Here is a 24,222-nt window from a genome sequence, read left to right on the forward strand (position 1 = left end):
CGTACTACAGTTCAGCCGAATCCTCAACACGCCCATTTGGTATACTATACACACACATTTGCACCTCTGCGGGTCACTTAGCACCCCAACACCCTCGGTTTTCTCTGCTCCACCATCACTACACAAAACTGTAAACAATCCTGCAGTTTTGATTGCACTATCTGTCGCTACTTTTTGCGGCTGCTTGAAAGTACTTGATTTAGTTTAAATAGACTACTCTTGCCATCCACTTTTCGTTCAAGTCTATCGCTATACATCAACCTGTGCCCGAAACATTGCGTGTATTCCCCCACATTGCCTAATAATTGGATCGGCTAGTTGTTGCTGACGCTTTCATTACCCTATTATTCGCTTGCCATCCAATATCAATATCCAAGTTGGAGCATCTTCATCTCTTTGATCAATTTTATTAGCTGTTGCAAATCCACCAACTTATTTCACACTTGCATATGAGCTTGAACAGCCTGCTTCAAACCGATACGGGGTGTTGGGTCCGAACACGTACACCTGCAGTAAACTTGCTACTGACCGGCAGCCTCAAACACTCTGCTCCTTCATCCGACAATGCTCTATGTGAATCTCGTTCCCTACAACAATCGCAGTTCCTTTCTGCCACTGGTGCGGAACCACAACAAAATGCTGATGCCTTGCACTTTCTTCCAAAGACTCAGCCCAATCAATTACATCACACAAACAACCCAGATACTTGTGGACCTCAAGATGCACCACATTTCCGCTCCAATCTTTCCTCGCTTCTTCAAACTTGCCCTGCTTCTGGTTCTAGTGTTGCATCTCTTCAAAAACAGTCCAATCCCGTCACCGCAGGTTCTGTGGTTACACCTATTACCCCCTCCTCATTTGGTATTATGGCGGCAAAATCTAGCTCTGCTTATTTAGAGAACCGATCTTTGGCGCTTACTTTGACATCCACCGCTGTTGCCTTGCTTGATGGAACCACTAATTCCAGTATCCGGATCCCCCACGCAGCCAGCTACCCACTTTGTCAATCTCGCAATGCTTTATTTGAAAAAATTGGTCAGCGAGTGCTGGCATATACCCACACCTCTGTCACTACAGTTTATTATGGATTGTATGTGCTTGCAGTACTTACCGAAGCAACACCATTCGGATCCCCTTTTATACCGCTAGTATATCCGAGTTCAACAGAACTTGCTTGCCAGATTCCACCAGAGATCACGCTTACAGTCGTTGCATTAGCCTTGGCAGATTCTATTTTAAACGACACGTCGTTTCCCATGAGTTGCTGGGCAGCCGTATCTGGTGTTCCTGTTGCCGACCTGATTCGCATTAGAACATGTGCTTTGAAGAGTCTAGACTATAAACTGAATATTGAACTGTCCCGCTTTAGTCTATGGGTTGATTTCTGTCCATTGCTTGCAGAACACGGTCGTAGACAGCTGGAAACTGCTTGGGCTGCTGATAGTGCTCCCTCCTGTCGTATCTTGCCCCAGCAGCAGCTTGCTTTCCAGCATAATGCCATGATAAACATGGCTTGTTCCCAGCCTACTCTTGCCTTTTCCACCAAAGCTGCTGCAGCTTTTGCTTCTTTTTCCACAAACCCTAGTGCTTTGTCATGCCAAACGACTGCACCCGTAACGAGACGGAGTCTTCGCCGTGCACGTCACTTTGAGCTGGAAAGATCAAAAGCTGCATCGGTATCAGTTTCCAAAGAAATGACTCCTCCACCAACTCCCGAGTCTGGTGTGGCAGGTGGTCTCTGTACTACACCTATGAATCAAACCAAAGACATCCGTGCCTTGCCTGGTGCTGTCAACCAGCGTTTGCGTTATAAACTAGCCCTTTCTCTTCGCCAGCAATATCGATCACACATGGCCAATACTCATCAGCATTCTTTCACGACAGAGCCCCAGGATGGCATTTTCCAGATCTACTCGCCTTCTGCTGGCTCTCTCACGCCACCTTCAGCCATGGGTTAGCTTACTCTAATTGGGTCGGAGCACCAAAAGACGTCTGCTTGAACATGTGGCATTTCAGCAAGTCTTTCATACCATGCGATGTCTCGCTTACAAATCTGTTTCGTTCTAATCACACATTCACCTTTTAATCCATTCTTATCACTGCCTCGTATAATTCTGAAAGTCTCGTTTGGGTACCTTTTATTGATACCACTTTTGAAATAAATTCAAATTTGACTTTGTGAATACTTTATTTTGGAGTGTGGGTGGTAGGGCTCAAGTTGAGTGGATTGGAAAATGCAGTGGGCTAACAAATCTAATGACCAGACACTTGAAGCCGAGCTCGTTTAGATTTGTGGCGGCTTCGTCGGGCTATACATTTGGAGCAAATGCATTTCGCTATAGGCGCGTCAGATTCAGACCCCGATTCAGATTCAGATTCAGATGAAGTAGTCGTTGAGCTGCTACTGCTTGATGATGATGACGAAGATTGATACACACGTGGAATAGTATTTAGTGTTTGAAGCTTTCCCACTAATTTGATGTATACTTTCAAGTCGGCTTCGCTCGTGCCATGCAGTAGTTGTCGCATCCGTCTATCCTCACGCTTTTGACGCTGTTGTCGCCGCTTGCGATCCTTTCGTTTACCCAAGCATGTAGTAGACTGCGAGGAAGATTCAAGCTGGGATGATTGAGCAAGAAGCTTGCTAGAATAGGAAAGAACACGCAAAAGCTTCTCTGCCATTTTGGGTCGACTGTATCGGGTATGAAGCCATACATACTCTATGTTGGTTCTGGAGCAAAAGTTTTGCGTTATTGCCACGGTAAAATCTATATTTTACAAAAAAACTGAGTACTCTAGATTTGGATTAAACATTTACAGCTGTATCCACGTAAAATGGAACACTAAATACAACTATATGATAAACAGCCAGCCTTGTGAAATGGTATTCCATATCAAATGTACTGGACATTACAAGTAAATATTGGGTGATTGACATGGAAACAACAGCTGCATTTATGAAGCATGCAATTGTTGGACTAGAGCACGAACGTATCTGGAATTTTGTACATTATACATGGACATTGTGTTTTGAACAACTGACACTATGTATTGAGAGGCAATCAATCTCTGTCAAGAAAGCACAGAAAATATTCAACTACTCTATTGCAAAGCAGAAGAGGCAGATATTGCTAGATGCGAGTGTTCCATTTTATGCGAATAGAATTTCAAGGCACTCACCTATGTTCATTACTACATGTGACCATCCACCTGGAACAAACACTGTTTCTCCTGGTCCTTGTAAAATATCAATCATGCCAAATACTTGTGCATATGTTTTTCCTGTTGGTGAATTGGGATGCTGATCCGATAACTTGGGGTAAACATGGGTAAACCACGTTACTGCTTCATGATCTTGAAGTGATTTGGGCTCAATAATATCTTTGGGTGCACCTGGAGGAAACAATACCCACCTACAAAATTGTGTAAGTGAATGAACAGGATAGTGGCTGGTCATTTTCAAAATAAATCTACTCACCGTTTATGACCTTGGAGAAGGGCATTCCAAGCACTTGTGCCTAATGGATCCTAAAAGACGAATAAAGTCAGTACGTAATAAAGTATACGTTTCAATTAGACCCTACACCATACAATATGAATTCCTGTGCCGGATCGTGCAGGACCAATAACGATCCATCTATACGGTGGTCGACGACGCTTTCCAACCAATCGAAACAAATCATCAGTAAAGTACTTTGGAAGCTCAAAGTCGTCTATTAGATGGCAGAGTGGCATTGAATCACCGTCTGCAGGTTTAAACTTGGATTCATCTGCTACAGTTTTAGATTGCGGTCGTCTTGCTGTATTATTCTGTGTGCGACTGCCAAATGATCCATCAAATATATACAAAGGAGAATCATCTACTGCTGCGCCGTTTGGATCAGTCAAGGCATAGTGAAAAAAGTACTTGACTCCAATATAAACAGCTTTGCCATCGTCGTCTTGACCGATTTTCACCTTTTCGTTTCTATACCTGCGTGCAAATGTCTAATGAAAGCAATGTTATATACAAGTGAGTTAATATAAGCAATCATTGACTCCAAGTATTCGACATGAATTTTGCATGCAAGCAAAATACATTTACCTCGACATTCCAGGCAGTATTGGCACTCCACTGATCCGTTGCACCAACAATCACTACAGGCAGTCCAGGAGCTTCCCATTTTTTAATAAACTCCTGAGTAGAGACTTGATCATAGTGAATGCGTTTTACTTGATCAAGTTTTGGATCAATCCAGAAATTGACTGAAGAAAGTCCTCGACTAGCCCATTGTTGGAGACTGATTTCTGAACGTGCTGAGCGTTTTACTTTACAAAGTATTCGGTCGTAACGGGATTGACGAACAGTCGGCAAAGAAGAGGTTAGTTGAGGTTTCTCATATGAATTTGTGAATGCTGTCGAGGCAGACACTGGTGCTGAATGCGAGTCTGGTTGAAATGGCTGCATTGAAAATACATGAAAAATACCAACACGTTGAATGAATAAATAAATAATTATTTTCAGATTGCAAGCAACAGTAATAATCTAGATGTGTACAAGTGATGCAGTAGAATAAATGAATAGTTTAGAGTTCGAGTACTATGCAGATTCCACCCCATAATAATATGCAGGTAATAGTGGTGCGTTCCTGTGCATTGATCAAACTGTATAAAGGTTGGTTGAATTCAATAAGCTAGTACAACCCATCTGAACGTTTTGAATCGATTTTATTGTAAAAGTGTAAAATCATCTGGGGTTAGGATTCAGCTGGTTTGCATTAATCTCTTATGCTAGCAAGCATGGTGTATTGAAATGGAGATCAGCAAGAACACCAGCAAGCCTAAACTCGAGACTATTTACAACATTGAATTGCCTAAACTGAATTCCAATTCAAATACTACAAATTCAGACAACACAACTAGTTACCAAAACCCGAATTCACATGTGGCATGTTTAGCACTGCTTTAAGCTTGTGGTAATGGGATTGAGGTATGACACAAAAGCAAACCATGGAATATGCACTGCCACTACAGAGTAGCGAAGCCTACATCTAATTCATATATGGATATGCTGAGCATTCGTGTATTTGTGGGGATAGTGACAATAAATGGATAGGCGGTGACTTGAACTGCAAAGCATATTTGATAAACTGAATAAACCAAATAAACCATCACGGAAAAACAGTTTAAAGAATACCTAAAAACCGGATCATACCCATACATCTAATGAGCCATCGTATTGGTATTGGTATTGGAGATTCAGATTTGAAATGCATTTGCTGACATGTGAACCCATTCATACTCATAATTTTGGCCAGATACCGAATTGGATCATCACAGCCAGTGATAATAAGGATGAGGATGGAGAAAATAAAATGAGATTGTCAGCAGCCATCACCATCAGTGTCTTGTATTTGAGATGCTCACGTAATCCATTCAACCATGCTCATGTGCAATCGGGGGTTTGTTTTACGATTCCCACTACCAAATCCAGTGTCCTTTTGGAGTTTGGGCAAGAGGTTTTGCAATAAGCAGGTTTACATTGTGGACTACAAGTTTGCCTTGTCATCAAAAATGAGAGATGAAAGGATTCATATACAGTCCAAACTTGTATGCTTGCTGGAGCACGGTATTCTGGGCAAGCAGCAGAATGGGTTATCCAACAGACAATGCATTGTCCCTTGTAATAATGATAAGACACGATTGTTCAAGCTTCAGCACCAACTTTAACATCGTGCTCTCAACAAAAGATGATGGATCGTGCTCTATCCAAAAGTGTCAAATGACGATTCATCAAGTGACAGCAGAAATGAGAATGGAATAAAGTAGTTTATACTTCAACTCAATTTCACCATGTTTTGGAAACATTCTGATATACCAATCAAGCTGTTGTAACCTTTTGAAAACGAGTTTTCTGTTTGTGGAACTATACGATTGTTTTAAGCTGATATACAGACTATATAGGGAAATGTTGAACGTGTTGAAACAAGATCCAATGAGTGACACTGCCCTATATTGAATCGAGATCAAACTAGCCGTGTCAAGCCAGATTGTCGCCGTGGTACAGAAAACATGAATGATGGATGCACCTGCCATTCAAATCAGTAGATAATTCATCGATATTTGCAAAACAACAAAAATGATGGTTGCTGACAATTTCTCATTGTATCCCTATTGTCGCTAGCTGTAAGCAGTCGTTTCTGGCATTATCTATAGTTTATCTTTATTGAGATATGTCAACTACACTATTGAAAGTGTTCAATAAAAACAGTAGCCTGACAAGTTATATGAAAATAGATAAACTATTCTTGTACAAATTGCAATGCTCTCTTAAACAAAACTAAATACATCATGCAACATCTCAGAAGCCGCGTATCTCGACACACGATCGCAATTGCTATCCATGAGTAGCACTGGAGGTAGTGCTAGCATCATCGGCAATGCTATTGTCGGTAGTGTCTAGAGCCGCCAAGGTTGATACCGGTTGAGCTTGCAAAAAGTGTGGATCTTGATTTGAAACCTCGACCAACTTGGCTTGTAGCAAGGCTGCTTTGGCCAGTGCAGAGTTTTTGGCTGCATTGGCCATGGCTGCTGCTGTAGCGGCTTCAGCTGCTGCTTTGGCATTCTTCTCCAGGCGCTCCTCGTGTGCTGCACTTTGCATTTGTTCTAAATACTCTTCTGCTTCCTGTCCAAGCTGTACCGATTGTGGAATATCAGGAACTAGATAGTCAATAAATACCTAATAAAATTGATGATGATAATTAAACCAGTCAGTATGTAGATTGGCAGAATAACTGCATAGCATATGCCAAACTAAACAACTTACGGCAACTAAAAAAACCAAGTGCTCAAACGCAAGCACAAATGCAAGCTGTACGGCAACCTTGATCAAGGTTCGTTGGGCTTGTCCAGGATCGTTTTCATCCTGCAGAGGGTCCAAGAACAAATGAGCTGGAAAAAATAAATCAAAAGCTCTTTGGAACCATGACGACGCAAATGCAATAATTAGAGCATTTGTCAACACGCCAATTGTCACCACAGATCGCATAATCGATTCCCATCGTCCGATTGAAGACTCACGACGTGCAAACGGTCGTTGGTAGATTGTAATAAATTTCCATATATCAATTCGCATCTCGACCAAATTGTTGACGTATGCAAGCACAGGAGCTAGAGGAAATGCGGCAGAAAACATGGTGAGGTAGCCAAACTGAATCACCTTGCTGGAAAACTCGCCTGCAAATTGCTCATCGCTGGTTTCAGCAAGCTTAGAGTCGCGAACGTATTGGGAGAGGGTGTTACTGTCCTCATTATTGTTGTCAAAATCAAAATTCAAACTCATGATCTCGCTGTATCTTGAGGAAACCAGTGGCCAGAGTGTATCAACTATCTGTGTAAAGAATTGTCGGAAAAAAAACATGGTAGCAATCTGGATAATCAAGTCTGACATACAGTTGGTAATGCCAAACTTGACAGAGACAATCTGGCAGTTTCCATCCCATCTGCCTATTACCATAATCAAGATCAAATTCAATCAAAAACATATTAGTCTAGTTTATCTAATTTCAACTATTAGGTGGCAATAGTTTAAACAACCATTCCATGTAAACCACATGAAAAGCTTACCAAAGTCGAGAATGGGGGATTGGCTAATCTCATAGTAAACACGAAACAAGGCCTTGATCACAGCAGTGTGGATAATCAATGAAAAGTTATTGAGAAAACTCAGCAAGAATCCCTTGAGAACAAGATTGTCTTCATATTCGGACACAGTCTTGTAGTTGTCCCAATCGTTAAGATAACGAGCAACATATGTGTAAACCTATTTTGTACAATCATGTCTATAGCATTAGTATTTGCAACCAGGTAAAATAAAACAGTTTTTTGTGCCAATCCCTCCATGATACAAACAAAGCACACTAGCTCTTGAAACAACTTACCGGATCAATAACAAGAATTTGAATCACGGCAAAAATAGCAACACTAAATGATGCCAAATGAGCGTACAAGGAATCTACAATTGTCCTTTTTATGCTGCTGCCAGATCTGGTGACTGTTTTACTGCTTATGGAAGAAAAGTACTCTTTGAATGCAATCAAACCAGTAATAAACCCAAGTATAAGAAGAATACACAGCGTGACAATACTGCCAGTGATAAATCGCACTGTCCATTTTTGGCGTGGAGATTCATAGTTCTCCTTTTTTCCGGTAATGGGTGAGATATGGGTTCCAGACGGGCACCACTGAGGCCGAATTTTTTCACGTTTACGATAATCGGCTACATCCCAGAGAAACGCAATACTTTGTGTTTGACGTTTCCAGAATTCCAAGCAAAGAACAGCCCAGATACTCATAAAAAAGGCATACACCGGTGTAGCCTCGTTGTCAAACAACAGTATGGCACGAATAAGAATCTCACTGGCAGTGTCGCTTCCATTTGGATCTGGAATACTGCTTCGAGGCAAACTGACAGAACGATAGATACCATACACAAATGTCACAATCCCAAAAAATGCAGCAGATTGACACCAAATTGTATAGTATCCCAACCAAGCAAAGTAGAATCCAATACGTTCACCAAAATATTCACGCAATTGATTGACAGGTAGATACGAAAACAAATAACGAATGCTGTACGAGTCTTTCAGCGATTGATACAGCTCAGCACGAACATTTCGCTCCATGCCTAGGGGTCTCATACTAGGCGTTTCGCTGACGATTGTCTTGAGCTCGCCTGTTTTCTCAATGTGCTCTACTTTGCTTCCAGCTGACAACAGAGGGCCATCATGCACAGCATAAAAGGCAGAATATACCTTTTTGAGCAATAGATCATCAATATTAGATCTAATGGACCGATTAGAGGAAAAGTTGATTGTGCAGGCAGATACAATGGAATGCACAAGCATATTACGACGAGCATTGGAGAAGAAATGAAAATGAACATAGGGAAGGCCTAATTTAGAAATATCACCACCGCAGAAACTGTCCAAACGCTCACGAGTAAAAATAGCTGCACGTTTAGGACTGATTGTACCATCTCTAAACAAACTTGTGGGACCCTCCCATACAATATCAGGCGTCAAACTGTTTAGTGATGCAATTTCACGTTGAACTTTGGCTTGGCGACGAGCATAAATCATTTGAGACATGCGGGACATGACACTATTTTGTATCAATGGAGTTTTTGCTTCATCCGAATTTGGTTTGGTGATGAGCTTTGCTAGATCCAACTGCATGCGCAATTGAATTCTTTCAGCTTCTTTACACAATAGTCCAAATGGCGCAACGATTTTCACGAATCGCACATCAGGATGCAGTTCGGATACCTTGAAGACCAAAATCAGTCCGCGTCGAAGCATGCCAGTAAAATGAAGTGTTCGGAGTTCATTGACTTTTTCTTTTGATATTCTCAACGAAGAGTCTTTTTTTTCCGACACATCAAACTGAATAACACTATCCCACGGCGACATGCTTTTGGAATACAGTAATTTCACAATAGCGTCGGCATTTTTTTCACCGGCAAAATGGTTCATGGCATCAATGGAGTTTGCGGATAGATTTTCAAGATGCCATGCCCAAATGGTGTCCATAAGTATACTGTCAGTTTTATGACCAAACAAAACAACAGTGCGTCTCATGTTGCGAATATAGACTGCAGGTTTGTCTACCAAATTGAGTTTTATCAGATCCAATCTGATTTGTTCTAAATTTTTATGGCCTCTGTTTTTGTCTTTGGTGGATGCAATTACTGCATCCCACATTCCTTGATTCCATTTTCTTTCAACATGAGCAGTAGGTGTGGCTGAGCGATTTCGTAGTTGCGAGCTGCTGCTATTAATATAGTTGAAAAAATGACTTCCAAGTGTTGCATTTTTGTTAAAGCTGTTGTCTGTAGGTGTGTCTTAAAATATAGATGATAAATCAAGGTTAGTGAATAGTACTGACAGCACGAGTTTACAAAATGGATTGGTCCAATCACATGTGCCAGAAAATTGCAAAAAGAATGCCAACATCAACAAGGCGTAAATTACGATTGTTATTGGTGGCTGAAAGTCTTGTATGAACCCATTACAAGAGGCAATTCAGAAACATGCATCAATGATTGGATGACAACATACCCAAAGAAGTATCCAACGGCTGTTTAGAGGAAACAGCTCGAATCTCGATTGGCTTGCGTTGGATAGGCACTGCATCGTCCGCCATTTGAACAGCAACATGCTGATCTTGATCATCCGATGGATGTGTGGCAGTGCCGACTTTCCAAAAACTGGACTGAATAGCAGTCGAGCTGGAGTTAGATTCAACTGTATGAACTTGGTTGGTCTTGGTGAACGAGTTGGAGTTGTTATGTTGGATTGAATTTGTATTAGTGAGATCTGGTTCTACAGCTGTATGTTTGGAAGAGGACAAAGCGGCTGCAGGCATGGCAATCGATGCAAACGCCAAATCAACAGTAGTGTCAGTTGCAGTGCGGGATTGGGTTGTTTTTGATAAAGATGTAATCAGATTGTCATTAGAATGGACAGGAGCATTAAAGCTCCCTGTCTGGGAGGATACGACTTGAACTCTGGAGGACTGGGCACGACTATTCGATGCAGCACTAAATGGCACAGAAATAGGGCGAGTCGCAGCCATGAAAGAATTACTTTCGAATGAGTTGCTAGTGGCGCTATGTACAGTATGTGTAGCTGAACTAGTGGTAACAGAAGACTGTTGTTTTCTGCCATCGATTGTAACGGTAGTGGTGCGAACAGATGAAGTAGTGCGGTTCTGAGTAGGATCTACAATGGTAGCTGGTGACTGACGATCCGTATCGGATATACAGTCTGATACTGTAATGTCATCTGGTATGTTTTTATACATTTAACCAAGACTTGAGTGCATTGAGGATAGCTACAATAATATATTTTACCGCCGTATTCACGTAAAACAAACCACTTTATCTTGCAGCGATGGCTTGGATTAAACTGATTAAATCTTCATTGCGCCTTCCTAATAAATTGACTGCTTTTCAATACACACGCCCAATCCTTATTCCAACCACAACATTCATCTAGTTGACACCCTTATTTAGCGATTTTACCTGAATACGGCTTTGAAGCATCCGATTGTCACATCCAACTTGTACGTCATTGGATTGAACCCATCATGAAAACATTTTGCTGGCATGCTTGGCATTATTCCACGATTAGGAGAGTTTGAATCTCCTGATATCTCTATTGATGATATTGCTTCGTTTTATAGTCTTGGTACAGCAGTTGTTCCCAAACACATACCATATACTTGGACAAATTCAGTCACTACACTAGATGGTATTCTGCATTTTGGTGACAATTCATTAGTGAGGTGAGTCCTGAATGCTATCGAGTTTCTAAATTCAACTTGAGATATCAACCCGTCTTGAAACTCTATATTAGTGATGTAGCACTCAAGCATGCTCCAGGAATAGGCCATTGGAGCAATGCTGACTGGCGTCTTCTCAATGCTGGCTGGGCTCATGCTGACGCCGTTCTCATCACTGGTGAAATTCTTCGCAAGGAAAAAGAAGCTGGATGCATTGTCCAATTCGACGATCTCATTCGCTACCGACTGAATGTACTTGGAAAACTTGATGCTCAACCCATTCAAGTTGTCGTTTCATCCATGTGCGACTTTGAATTGGATCGACCATTATTTATGGGATCAGGCAATCAAGATGGTGCTAAATTGCAAGTATGGATTATAACGACTGCTCTTGGTGCTGCTTCTTTGGAGAATCGTTTACGACCGTTTAGAGAATCTGGGAAACTTGAATCGAACGTCACTGTGATGATTGGAGATACTCTCCATACCACCATAAAGCCAAGAGTAGATTTGATTTGGGTTTTCAAACTGCTGCGCGCCAAAGGAGTCGAGTATCTCGATGTCAGTGCTGGTGGAAGTGTGATTCGAAAATGCATCGACCTGGAATTGCTCAACGAAACCCGACTGACAATAGCAGGCCATGTTGCTGGACCATTTGATATGAGTGGGAATAAAAGACCAGAATTATTCCCCATCGATTCTGATCGATTCAAAAGCTATCCGCCAGACAAGAGTCCACTGTTTGCAATGCGTGCACTGCGAACAGCGGGTGATTATTTGGTATTGATTCGTGGTGAATGGACGTATCGATACAATGCACAAGGAATTGAATAAACTATCAACACTGCAATGAATTGCTATTCCAACATGAACCAGTTCAACTGGATTGAAATCTTTTCTGACTTGTAATCTGCTGCTTACGACAGTTTAGTCATGACGATCACTGCAGATTCCTCATATGATGATATATATCACTCCCATATTGAATCACCTTTTATTAGATATCAGGCACGCATATGATTGCTTGATAACATTGGTTCATATCTGTATGTTAATCTCTTAATCTCAGTGTCATTGCTCAGGTCAAGATATACTCCAATCCATAACCAAATCAACATCACAGGATGGTACAGACAGTACCACGGCAGACTTTGTCCAGTCTGCTCCACTCTTGCCTGTCAATGGTCTTCAAGTGCATACTCTTGACAGATTGCTTTTTTGCTCTGTCTGCAATGAGCTCAAGTGCGATGGTTGTGTGTCGCAAGAAGTGTCTTGTTGCTATTGTCCCAACTGCATGTTTGAAGTGCCCACCACTTCTATAAAAACCGAACGAGGAAGGTGAATTGATCAATGCATTGGCATAACTCGGCAGCTGTGATCTCAACAGTACACTGATTTGTATTACAACTCGAACTGTAATCCATAGCTGTGGGCGGAATTGCTTCAATTGTCCAATTTGTGGATGTATTACTACTGTAACCAATGCAGCTGCTCAAGAGGGATCGGGTACAGATGCGCAGATTGTTGGTGGTGCATATTACTTGTCGTGCTCCACTTGTAGATGGGATTCGACAGAGTGTGGACTTCGTTTTGAACGCCCTACTGGATTAGCAGGTATAAACCGCTGTGATCGATGTTGAGGATGGAGTATGCATGGCTGCTGCTCATCTATTGCGTATTTTAAACCACAGCACATATTTCAAAGCTGGATAGTGACTCTCCTCAGATCAAGGAATACGATCATCTTCTTGAACACTATATTGAAACCATGCGGACATTTCGTTCTAGTGGTGTGGGATCTGGTGATTTGGCCTCATCTCTTGGTTCTCATGTGTTTGGATCACTGCATTCATCTTTGGGATTATTGAATTCATCGATACGGTTGTTGAGAATTAAACCAGATAGACGAGTTTTAGCCTATGAACCCAAGTCTAAACCCTCTACACAACCTGTCGATGCAGTTGCTACTTTTTTGGGCATTCCATACAATGGTAAATTGAGTTGCCATGAACTAATTATTTTTAAATTGCGATTTTCATCAAACTTGTATATTGGTGACTGATTTTTTGGTAGAACGAACTTCTTTGGAACAGAGATTGCGTCAATCTAATGGTACATCAATCATAGACATGTATGTGTATTTTCACTGTTCTATTGGCACTATCTAGTTGTAAAATTGTGACCAACGTGAGATTTCATGGCATTTAAACTACAACAGAAACCAACTCCGACCTGAAAGAGTTCAGCTCAGATCAAAACGAAACAAACGATGTTTAAAATGTGAGCATATTTTAGTGAAACCAGAAACCAAGGCTGCAAGCACTCGATTTGGAATCAAGATGGCTGCACGGTATGGACTTTTTACTATAGATTGATATCAACTATTTAGCCATGAATGCGTGTCTGATTGCTCATCCTTTTCACCTTGCTTGATCATATACTATCAGCGATAAAATTCCGAGAATTCAAATCACGCCGCCATTGCCTTTGTCGCCTATTGAAGTTGGTCGAGAGTTTACAATGCATTTACGGTTTGTAAATCCCTTGTCGAGTTCAGTCTATATTGATTTGGAAACTCGCTCGGCAGCATCCTCCCTATGCACGGTATGTAAACAATCACTCTGTTTTTGAGAGACAAATGATTTTGATATCAACGAATGCTAAATGGAACTAGCAACTTATCCTATTAGGTGCAGCTCCATACTTCAAACTTGACATTAGATGCGTATACTGATCCTTGGGAAATTCCAGAAACAGTGGTTAGATCGTCATCAACTCCTATTTCAATCAATTCAGCGGCTGGTGGTCATCTGCCCATGAATTTTGAAGCCTGTGCAGTAACAGGTCCACATGAACAAATTGTAGTCTTGTCGGTGACTCCACTCAAGTTTGAATCCGAGATTCATTTTCCAATCCAGGTAAATTTCACTACAAAAGTAGAATCACACGAGGCTGGTGAATCTACAGATACCTCGGATGTGTCCAAGGTTACTAAAGATCCAGTAAAGCAGCGTATATCCTTTTGGATTGTTGTTGGAGTTGGAAAAAGTGGGCCACATCCAACGGTAAATACTGAAAACACAGACCATACCTGAACTGATTTCGCAATACCAAACATATCAAGCTCATTCAATACGGAGAAATACTCTTTAAATCATATGATGAGATTCTACAAGTATATAAAATAAACGATGGGTTAAACTCGAGCTGAATGTTTAGTATATTACAAGGAAACATTTCCGAGATGTGCAATCTGAACTAGAACGCGAATGTATTGGATACTCTGCATCATACATGGACATTGTGTTTGAAAGAATCAAAAATGGCAATTCAAGTTGATTTCTATCAAGAAAAGGCAACGAATATTTAACTATTGTTTATTTTGAAAAGGTAGTCATCGAGATAGTCATCAAGATAGTGTTACGTTTTATGTGAATACGGCTGTAAGTTGATCATCCCAAGGACTAGTTTTTGGATGGGCGAATATAATTGCGGATACTCTTGATAGCATTGTGTACCCAAGAAAAGTTCATGGAGCGTATCCGTTTAGCAATGGAAGGCACAGTAGCAGCAGTAATAGCGATCTTGAACGGCGTAAAGAGTTTTGTCATGGCCATAGCCAGTAGCACATTTGTTACGATTCTTATCATATCAGGACTACGAGCCCATTCAGGCAGCCAGGTCATTGATTCAAACATTTTTTTACTTTCAGCAGGATCTGTATCGGAAAGCGGTATAGATGAGTCGGGTTGAATGCCAACCAGTGACTTGACATAGTTGAATGCAGTAGCAATATGGGTTTCGTCGATACCGAGAAAAGTGATGGATGTAAGACAGCCACAAAAGACAGTAAATGACAGCACCATATAAGTTCCCAAAGCAACTGTGCCATATTGTCGCAAGAGGAATCGAATTCCAGTTTTGGGATTAGATGGAGGATCGTTGGAGGTAGAAAACGATCGAATTGAAGCAAACGAATGGTGATGGGCTAGAATCAGAGGATTGGGAACAGCAGTCCAAAGTAGAGAACTGATTGGCATGCAGACAGTGGGAAGTGAATGCCAGCATGAAAGTGGTCTTGAGAGTGACGGAATGGTCTTGATAGCACGAAGCATGGAAACAGTCGATCTGGTTGTCATAAACAAGCTTGTATTTGCAAGGGAAACTATTCCAACTGGATTATCATGAATCGACTCTTTACAAGATGTTCTCGGCTCAGATGGGCATCTACTAGTCTATCGTTTGGGTATTCCTTGCCTTTATCCAGACTGCTGTCCTCCAGCAGTCGGATCTCATCGCAGATTCCATCACAGATCCCACCACAGATCCCACCGCAGACTCCATCACAGATTCAGTCCAAACTGGACCAGACCAGCATTCCTACTCCAGTGAAGCTGATTAGCATTGCATCTTTGATACCTTTTATCGGTACTGCTGCTGGTGCTGTTTACATGCCTGAAGCAGTCATGCTCATCTCTGAAACTCAAGCCATTTATGGTCAGTATTCTAGATGATTTAATATTGTAATCTATACTGACTTGGCTTGTACTTTCAACCGTATCGCCATCTACTCGTTTATAGGATGTGTAGTCATGTCGTTTGCTGGAGCCATACATTGGGGTCTAGCCATGTCTTCATTCGGAGGTAATACTCATTAGATTGAATCCAAGCCTTGTCAACACCATGCAATAAGATTCACTTTATAACCCATCTTGTATATTCTGTATAGCTCCATCAACAGCATCTAGATACGTTTTAAGCGTTCTTCCTGCAGCATGGGCGTTTGCAACTGTCGCATTGGTACCTCATATTCCTGTTCGTCTTATCTTTGAAGCGGCTGGGTTTGCTGTCATGCTCATTGGAGATCTAATGGCACATAAAAAGAAACTATGTCCTTCTTGGTACTTGGGTCTACGATTCTGGATGAGCAGTATAGCCATTGCCTGTTTGGGAACAAATATATATATTGCTTGGTGACATTGATCTGCATCACTATGTTTGGGTTGCAGTGTCTATCCAGGGTGATTCCTGATATGCATAAACTCAAGATTGATGAACCACTAAAGTGGTTTGAAATCATCACATTATGATGCCAGCATCTGAATTGACATGAACATTCCATCAGCAATAAAAACTAAAATGTTTTATTCAATGCCATTCGGAACGCCCAATTTCCATCAAATACTTCCATTCAAGCTAATATCTACTTTCATCTATACCCACCAACTGCTGTCTGAACATACAAAAAGAATAGTCTAAAGTCCATATGGCTGCTTCAAATAATTCAAAATCTACTAATGTACAACAATCGCTTGCCATCAAACTCGAGTATCCAGTCACCAGCATCAGCATATCACCCAGTGGAAATGATGTCGTATTAGCTGCGTAAGCCATCTACTAACTGGTCTCGGCTTGTAAAGCAAGCTTGTCATTCATTTCAAACACTTGTTTAAATCATCTTGCCATACTCTTGAATTGGACATGGCGTGTGACTATTGTATTCATGGAAAATAGACCAACTTGTATTGAGTCTCTTTCCTTTCGAGCAATGCTTAATGTTCGTTGCGCTTTTCTATTAGAAATTGGCTGCTTCTTCAATAGACATTCTCAATTATAAATACAACGTCCGCCATATGATGCTCAAACGATAGGTTTGAACTGAAATCATCTCTTTTAATCTGTCCTTTCTTTTTGGTATAACCCTACATTGTACGATCACCAGATTCACATCAATCCAAATATTGGGTTCAACTGTTTTGATGTTGACAATCAGACTCTGCTGCATCCTAAAATCAGTTACATTCGCGCTCTAGTTCAGGAACAATGATTACAGGAATACAACTATACATGCCATTCACCTAATGTTTGGATAAAGAGATTGGACAAGTGTAAAGTGTATTGCAGCAGAGATGTAAACACTTGTTCAACTGTTTACAAAATGATCACGACAACCAGCAAATCTCATGGGAATTAACATCAACTGTGTCATGAGACTGGTTCCCTTGTTTAGTGATTTCACATGAACACGACTGTAATAGTCATCAACTATTTTTTGTTGAAATGATTCAGTTTTAATCCTTAATCTTGATATGTCTGTAATTCATTTTGCATATACTCACCATACACGTCAATATGTAATTTCATGATTAGAAAACGAGGATTATATATATTGAATCTAGAACGACCATATGAGCAACCTCGGTTTTTGCAGCATTTAACGAAATGGGATGTTGCTGATGTGCAATGGAATCCACACAATAGTAGATCAAACTGGATTGCAACAACCGTAAGTATACAATCCAGTCTCTTGATATAAATCGCATTGTATTCAAACTCATTATTTTATTGCTAGTCAAACCAAAAAACATTAATTTGGAACATTGCTCGTGGGGCCCCGACAGCCGGATCCACTCAGTCTGTTGCACCATCGCAAAACAATGTCGAGCTGATTATTAATAAGCATACAAGAGCTGTTTCTGATATTCATTGGAGTCCATTTCATCCCGAATCAATTGCGACTTGCTCGTATGATGCGTATATCCATCTATGGGATTTGCGTCAAAGCACTGTCAAGCCGTCAATGAGCTTTTCATCCTGGACAGGTTGGCAATAATGCCTATTGATATTTTTAAATGCATTTTGCAAGTATCCAATTAAAACAATGTATTTTGTGATAGTTGGAGCCACGCAAGTCAAGTATAACCGTATTAATGAATGGATTATTGCTTCCTCTCATGACACGGATGTTCGCATATGGGACGCACGGGTTAGTACCAGTATTATGCTTATTGTTCTAAAGACACTCAACTAAACCTGAATTGTCTGTTTACATCATCTATTATAAATTTTAGAAAGGATCATCTCCATTGACACTTATTACAGCACACATGACCAAGATTTATGGTATAGATTGGAGTAGAAACAATGAAAATGAACTCATTACGTGCAGCCAAGACAAGCTTGTCAAGGTTTGTTTAAAACTTCAAGACCAATCACATACTATCTCAAACGTAGTCATCTTTTTTGAGCTTAAACATACTATATTGATTTAGTTTTGGAACACATCACAACCACGAATGTGCCAGTCCACTATCGTGACAACTGCACCAATCTGGCGTGCTCGATACACGGTAAGGTTTTATATCATCCAATCTCACTGTTCTGGTAGTCTGACTTTTGTAAACTATCTAGCCATTTGGAAACGCTGTTATTACAATGCCTCAGCGCAAAAACAACGATCTTTACTTGTGGAGCTGTCAAAACCGTACATCCCCACTGTATACATTTTCGGGTGATAATGATGTACCAGCTGAGTTTGTCTGGCGTTGTATAGGTACTGTTTATTGCGATATTATTTTGATGCATAACCAGTTACACTGTTGTATTAATCTTTTTTTGATTTTCTCAGATGGTCACTACCAACTCATCACCTGGTCCAAAGATCAGATCATGAGGCTTTGGCCCATTTCTGCGGATGTTGTCAAGGTAAAAGGAGTCTTATTATCACTGGTGCCTGACTACATCATAATTGATTTTATTGCTGAAACCATACATCTGATTGGATGATTGTTATGAAAGGGAGCGGAAATTTGTAGTGATCGTGATTTATCTCTTGAAACAATTGGTGATCGAGCAGACATGACACCTTCATTTTCAAATCAATCCAACTATTCGTCTCAGCCTGAAAATTTGACTTTAATAGCGCAACACACCAGCAATCAGTTTCCAAACCGGCCAAGAGATTTGGATATGATGCCTTTTGAGGAAGATGATGATTTTAGTGATGGTGGATTAGAATTTCGATCCGATTCCTTGCGAGCACCACTTTCCTCCTTTGCAGATTTGAGTCTTAAGGATCGAAAACGCTCAAATGCATGGCTGAAAAGATCCTCTAATGGGCTTAATGACAGTAATCAAAAAGAAACAGATCGTATTGCTTCTTCCACTCCATCCAAAACCACCATAAAGGCAGCTGCAGATCATTCTGTTCCAGTCACGTTGGAGGAAGAGATCCATCAAGTTGAACGTCATTTTTCAGATGTACATATCGACAAAGTAAGCTTTTTCATCTAGATTTGCCAAGACAATGCATTTTTATTATTTAATAATTGCTTGTAATGTGTTGTTGGGCGACTACATTTAGACAAATATTGCCCAACGGAGCTGCTCACTTAGTATAGAAAGTGCGTCTGATCATCTCTGGTCGTCAACCGTCGCAAGTTCTGGAAAACTCTTTGTTTTTCTTCGTATTGATGCACACTTTCCATTTGACTATCCACACGTTCCTGCTCATTTTGAAATTCAAAAGACTGGAATGACATCCATGGCCAACCGTACTTTTCTCACAGTCAAACTTGGCCAAATTGCTACTGCATTTGCAACAAAGTCACTTCCGTGTTTGGAAGCCTGTGTGAGATATCTTTTGGGTGATCCTAATGCCACTGCACCTATTCCAAGTGTAAAGGTATATGGAGATTCGTTTCATCCGAGTAGTTTGAGTGGGACATCGGCTGGATTTTCCGTTGACTCGCACCACGATCCAATTGATCGCGAAAGAGATCACGAGCATACACTGAATCGGGAGATTCGTGGTTTAGGTCGAAGCCCTAATGACTACTCTATTTCAGAAACAAGTTCAAGTGATGCGGAAGGATCGGTTCCACTCATGGGAAAGCGCGTAAAGCCAATTGGTGATAGGAGACTAATGCGGGAAACCACTACTGGAAAAGATAAGGGCAATGTTCCATTTCCAGTATTGTGTGCTGCATCATTTTCCATGTGTGGTATGTTTATCTGTTTTGAAAACAATTGATCTGCATATGAACATACCAGTTTACCAACACTTTTTACTTTTGATGTGAACTTAAACCTGTAGGAAAGCTTGTATATTTCAAATCACCTTTGCCTCATCCATCAACAACAAAGTTTACAACGTATACTCTTTCATCACGAAATCAGCAGCCTGTTCTTCAATCCCAGCATTTCCAAACACAGCCCAAAACATATCCGCTATATGAAAGCTATCGAGCGTTTGTTCTTTCACGATTTCCAAAAATCACTGTTGCAGCTGCTGGTTCAAATGTTTCTACTGCTGGTGATATTTTAGCTAATGAGCTTGTCAGTAACGAAATGACTACCATGGATACACCGCCACGAACAAAATCGAAAATGGATTTTTGGCTAGACGATGATCCTGCCGGCGAAGAAGAGACCGCACCCAGTTTGTTTTGGAGAAAAAAGGTATTTCATGACTGGTATTACTTTTATTTAATGCATGTTTGGATCAAGAAATATCAAATCTTAACCATGCGACTATCAATCTGCTGCATATACTGTTTAGCCAGCATCATCATTTCAACCTACTGTTTTTACATCACCAGATTTTTTGGTACAGTTGCAAAGATTCAGTTCGCCAGCACCAACGTCTGGATCAGGTGCATCTGGTAAAAAAAAGCACAGTCTTGTGTCTGCCACAAACCTGTTTGGATCTGGCAATTTACAAGGTTTACCGAATACTCAAGCTGAACCGAGTATACAAAGTAGACTGCGTGACGATGTAGATCATTCGTCACCCAATAATATATTTGACGCCATGGAGCGAACAGAAAAAGGAGTACCGTCTAAACAAGTAGCAAAGAATCATCGTCGACGGTCGTCTACGATATCCACATCATCAAATACTTCTGATGCAAGTTTCGACGATATGCTTGCTAAAGGGTTCACTATACCATTTATGATCCCTAATAGAAAGTCGCTAATATCTAATATGAATGAGAATGTTACACGTTCGTCTACTGCTATTCTTACATTGAGTCCGTCAGGCGCTAAATCATGTATGAATATCGATACCCCGATGCTACAAGCCTCGGTGACACCATCTTTTGCACTAAAGCATACATCACCAGAGACTTTGTCAGTATCGTCAAAAAATGTTGATACCAGTTATCTTTCTTCTGATAGCCCGACCGTAAAAGCTTTACATAGGCCAGTAAGCGATGCATATAAAACACCCTTTAACGCTGAGGATGATTTTAATTTGCCCCGCCGGCGTCACCGCTCCATATCCGATACCAGCGATCGTATCAAACGTCATCTCAAGTCGGATATGGATGTATTTGAAAACGAAAGTGTATCAGACATTAGTGACATTGAGTTCCGGTTTGCGTCGCGATACCAAGGCGAATCTTATGGAAGAACACATGCACCTATACCATCTACACCGGCCAAGTCTGGACTTCAAAATAATTTTGGGTCAAACCACACTCCATTTATTGGGGTGCATATGCCTGCTGGTATTGAGTATCAAAATGGATATGGAACAATTGTACATACCTGGGATGTATCGTCATTTCTACCTATGCGCAGAGATCTTGCTGAAAAATACACGTATGTTACTGGGTCTGTGTATCTCTTGCAAGTTTCAATTTGAAGGGTATTACTCAATCAATTTTTATTATTGTCGTTTTAGTCTATGCGGATCTGATTGTGGAAAAATATGCAGGAATAATCGTAATGTGGCACTGGGGATGGGACTCGTGGACTTGGCAAAGATATGGAACATTGCTGAGCTTGTTGTCAACCAAAATGCTATTGTTCGACGCACACTGGAGGATGATGACAATGTTCATTTTCAGCGTATGCACTGGCAAAATCATCCCTTTGGTCGCCGAATGGTGCATTCCTTGTAAGTAGAGTATATTGATTTGAAATCAAAGAGAATTAGTTTTGACTTTTAAATGATAGATTTAATCAGCTTGAACGGATGGGAGATTTACAGACTCTTGCTATGCTCGTGTGTGTGTTTGCCGAAAAATCCGTGAGTTGAATGAGTGCACTATGAGATGTTCAACTTTTGCAGACTATTGATTTTTGCTATTTACTGGTTTTAATTTAACTCGACTGATTATTTGGATAGAACGATGTGACTCCTGAAATTCATCAGATTCAGGTTGAAGAGAGCGTGCCAGCCTATCAACTGAATCGTTTGGAGGCACCGATTTTCTTTCACAGACGAAGCGATCCTGTGATTGCTTTAAGCTTGAACAATCCAATTAACCAATATGGAATTTCTCGCAACTCATACTCTGGATCTGATCTTCCTTTTCTTGTAGCACCAAATACAACTTCTGCCAGTATTTCTATTGACAAAAATATGTCAAAAGCAAACAATATTTATCATCAAACATCTCCTGTACAGTCTATTCGTGGAAACTCGCGAGCACAGACGCTCATGCAATCCTATCCACATGTAGGCATGCAGCCCATTTCAGGTGTTTCTATTGGATCACTATCGTCATTAGTGTATTCGTCAACAGGATCATTAGTGTCTACCACAGGAATGTCGTATGTTTCTGATGTTGCTTCTAGATCTGCTTTAATAGGTACCACTGCATCCAAAAGCATGGGAATCCCATCGCGCCATCGTGAATCTGGTGGCCGATTAGTTCGCACTTTATCCACTGGGGGTGCAGGATCAGCAGCTGTCACTGGGAAGCTTTTGATTGGCTCTCCTCTTTCTAATTCACACATTGTTGGAATGCTTCCTCAAACATCACTTGCAAGTTTGCCTACGGCCATGTCTTCAATAGACCGTGTTAACACGAACCTTGTAATGCGGCCCATTGTGCATAGCCTTTCTCCACCAAGTTTGCAACAATCATCCACATCACCATTCGTAGCAGCAAACATGTTGGTTGCATCTCCAATAGATCTACCGACTATGTCTACACTGGCAATAAGCACGCTTGGTTCGATGGCGGTCAAGACCAGTCCGTCGCTATCCAAAACCGGTCAAAATATTAACCTAGTCATAACAGAGATGCATTTGGATGGTGATCATCAGGATGAATTTAAACCCAACATGATTTTGGCGCCTTCCGAAGCCACACCAAATCTCAGTCTAGATCAATCCATGCCAAACAGAGTACTCAGCTCGGCGGAACATCACGATATTTATCAAATGGGATTACTTGATCCTCACTTATGTGATACGTACAATGGATACGTTTGGAGATATGCTGAGCTGTTGTATTCATGGGGTCTATTGCATCAACGTGCTGAGCTACTCAAGTTTCGGTCATTTTTTGTTTCCCGAGATCACATTTCCGAACATTCAGTTGGTAGTAAGTTTTTCTGAATAATACACTTTACAACATTTGTGTTGCTCACCATTGTGGCATTGTTTTTAGATGTGATACATGTGTGCCAAGTTTGTGAAACTGAACTAAGGTACCATAAACTAGGTCAGTATTGTTTAAAATGCCATACAGTCGTACCTGGTTTTAGATGCAGTATTTGTAGGTTACCATGCAAGACTCTTGCGCAAGTATGTCTTGAGTGTAATCACGGTGGACATGTTGGCCATATACAAGCGTGGTTTTCTGAAAATACTGAATGTCCTACAGGGTGTGGATGCCAATGTTTGAAGCTTGGTACTGATATGTGGTCTGGATATAACCGACAATGAATGAACCGAGTAAAATATGCTTGCTATTGGGTTAAATGGATTGCATCTACAGCTATATTCGCATACAATCAAATGCTTATTTATCTTGCAGTGATCATTTCCACTATTTTGCATCGAAATAAATAGTTGAATATTTGTTGCACTTTCTATCAAGAATTGGCATTTTTAATTCTTATAAACATCCATCATATAATCAAATTATATTTTTGAATTGAGATGATCACTTTTTGGCTAGCTATACAGTGTATGATTCATTCATTTCAATCTAGATATTGAGCTTGACGGTTCTGATGTGGGGTTTAGCAGAACTGAAATGTGGACTATTATTTCATGAGACTAGATTTCTATTATATACTTTGGTGTTCCACATTACATGAATAGGCTATAATTAATACTCGAGTTTGAATTTAGTAGTTATCAACAAATTCAAGTGA

General features: G+C 40.7%; 7 protein-coding genes across 7 annotated transcripts; 4 read left to right on the top strand and 3 right to left on the bottom strand.

Annotated features, from left to right (window-relative positions):
* Window positions 1–449: 449 nt before the first annotated feature.
* Window positions 450–1,958, top strand: BATDEDRAFT_89938 (uncharacterized protein; the record flags this gene model as incomplete). The annotated part of the gene is made up of 1 exon (XM_006680031.1): window positions 450–1,958. One exon carries the CDS (start codon window positions 450–452, stop codon window positions 1,956–1,958), a length of 1,509 nt encoding a protein of 502 aa, XP_006680094.1.
* A 295-nt stretch (window positions 1,959–2,253) lies between these two features.
* On the bottom strand, window positions 2,254–4,447 carry BATDEDRAFT_26004 (uncharacterized protein; the record flags this gene model as incomplete). Its single annotated transcript, XM_006679864.1, has 5 exons — window positions 2,254–2,768; window positions 3,181–3,413; window positions 3,479–3,528; window positions 3,592–3,987; window positions 4,085–4,447. 5 exons carry the CDS (start codon window positions 4,445–4,447, stop codon window positions 2,254–2,256), a joined length of 1,557 nt encoding a protein of 518 aa, XP_006679927.1.
* Window positions 4,448–6,376: 1,929 nt separating this feature from the next.
* On the bottom strand, window positions 6,377–10,614 carry BATDEDRAFT_26005 (uncharacterized protein; the record flags this gene model as incomplete). The annotated part of the gene is made up of 5 exons (XM_006679865.1): window positions 6,377–6,718; window positions 6,806–7,485; window positions 7,606–7,801; window positions 7,920–9,880; window positions 10,098–10,614. 5 exons carry the CDS (start codon window positions 10,612–10,614, stop codon window positions 6,377–6,379), a joined length of 3,696 nt encoding a protein of 1,231 aa, XP_006679928.1.
* A 362-nt stretch (window positions 10,615–10,976) lies between these two features.
* On the top strand, window positions 10,977–14,417 carry BATDEDRAFT_35458 (uncharacterized protein; the record flags this gene model as incomplete). The annotated part of the gene is made up of 9 exons (XM_006679946.1): window positions 10,977–11,325; window positions 11,397–12,102; window positions 12,446–12,660; window positions 12,749–12,936; window positions 13,014–13,313; window positions 13,396–13,453; window positions 13,541–13,672; window positions 13,770–13,926; window positions 14,013–14,417. Exons 1-9 carry the CDS (start codon window positions 11,147–11,149, stop codon window positions 14,415–14,417), a joined length of 2,340 nt encoding a protein of 779 aa, XP_006680009.1. The 5' UTR covers window positions 10,977–11,146.
* Window positions 14,418–14,686: 269 nt separating this feature from the next.
* BATDEDRAFT_37142 (uncharacterized protein) lies at window positions 14,687–15,405 on the bottom strand. The gene has a single exon (XM_006679966.1). The coding sequence runs from the start codon at window positions 15,360–15,362 to the stop codon at window positions 14,787–14,789; it is 576 nt and encodes a 191-aa protein (XP_006680029.1). The 5' UTR covers window positions 15,363–15,405; the 3' UTR covers window positions 14,687–14,786.
* A 101-nt stretch (window positions 15,406–15,506) lies between these two features.
* On the top strand, window positions 15,507–16,299 carry BATDEDRAFT_35460 (uncharacterized protein; the record flags this gene model as incomplete). Its single annotated transcript, XM_006679947.1, has 3 exons — window positions 15,507–15,819; window positions 15,904–15,966; window positions 16,052–16,299. The coding sequence occupies 3 exons, from the start codon at window positions 15,507–15,509 to the stop codon at window positions 16,297–16,299; spliced, it is 624 nt and encodes a 207-aa protein (XP_006680010.1).
* A 1,165-nt stretch (window positions 16,300–17,464) lies between these two features.
* On the top strand, window positions 17,465–23,929 carry BATDEDRAFT_35461 (uncharacterized protein; the record flags this gene model as incomplete). Its single annotated transcript, XM_006679948.1, has 15 exons — window positions 17,465–17,608; window positions 17,675–17,924; window positions 18,000–18,088; window positions 18,174–18,290; window positions 18,375–18,452; window positions 18,514–18,655; window positions 18,731–18,807; window positions 18,901–19,377; window positions 19,466–20,105; window positions 20,198–20,562; window positions 20,663–21,708; window positions 21,791–22,006; window positions 22,066–22,138; window positions 22,238–23,444; window positions 23,511–23,929. 15 exons carry the CDS (start codon window positions 17,465–17,467, stop codon window positions 23,786–23,788), a joined length of 5,199 nt encoding a protein of 1,732 aa, XP_006680011.1. The 3' UTR covers window positions 23,789–23,929.
* Window positions 23,930–24,222: the final 293 nt, after the last annotated feature.

This window comes from Batrachochytrium dendrobatidis (genome assembly GCF_000203795.2).
Source record: "Batrachochytrium dendrobatidis JAM81 unplaced genomic scaffold BATDEscaffold_8, whole genome shotgun sequence".
In the NCBI taxonomy this organism is placed as follows: domain Eukaryota; kingdom Fungi; phylum Chytridiomycota; class Chytridiomycetes; order Rhizophydiales; genus Batrachochytrium; species Batrachochytrium dendrobatidis.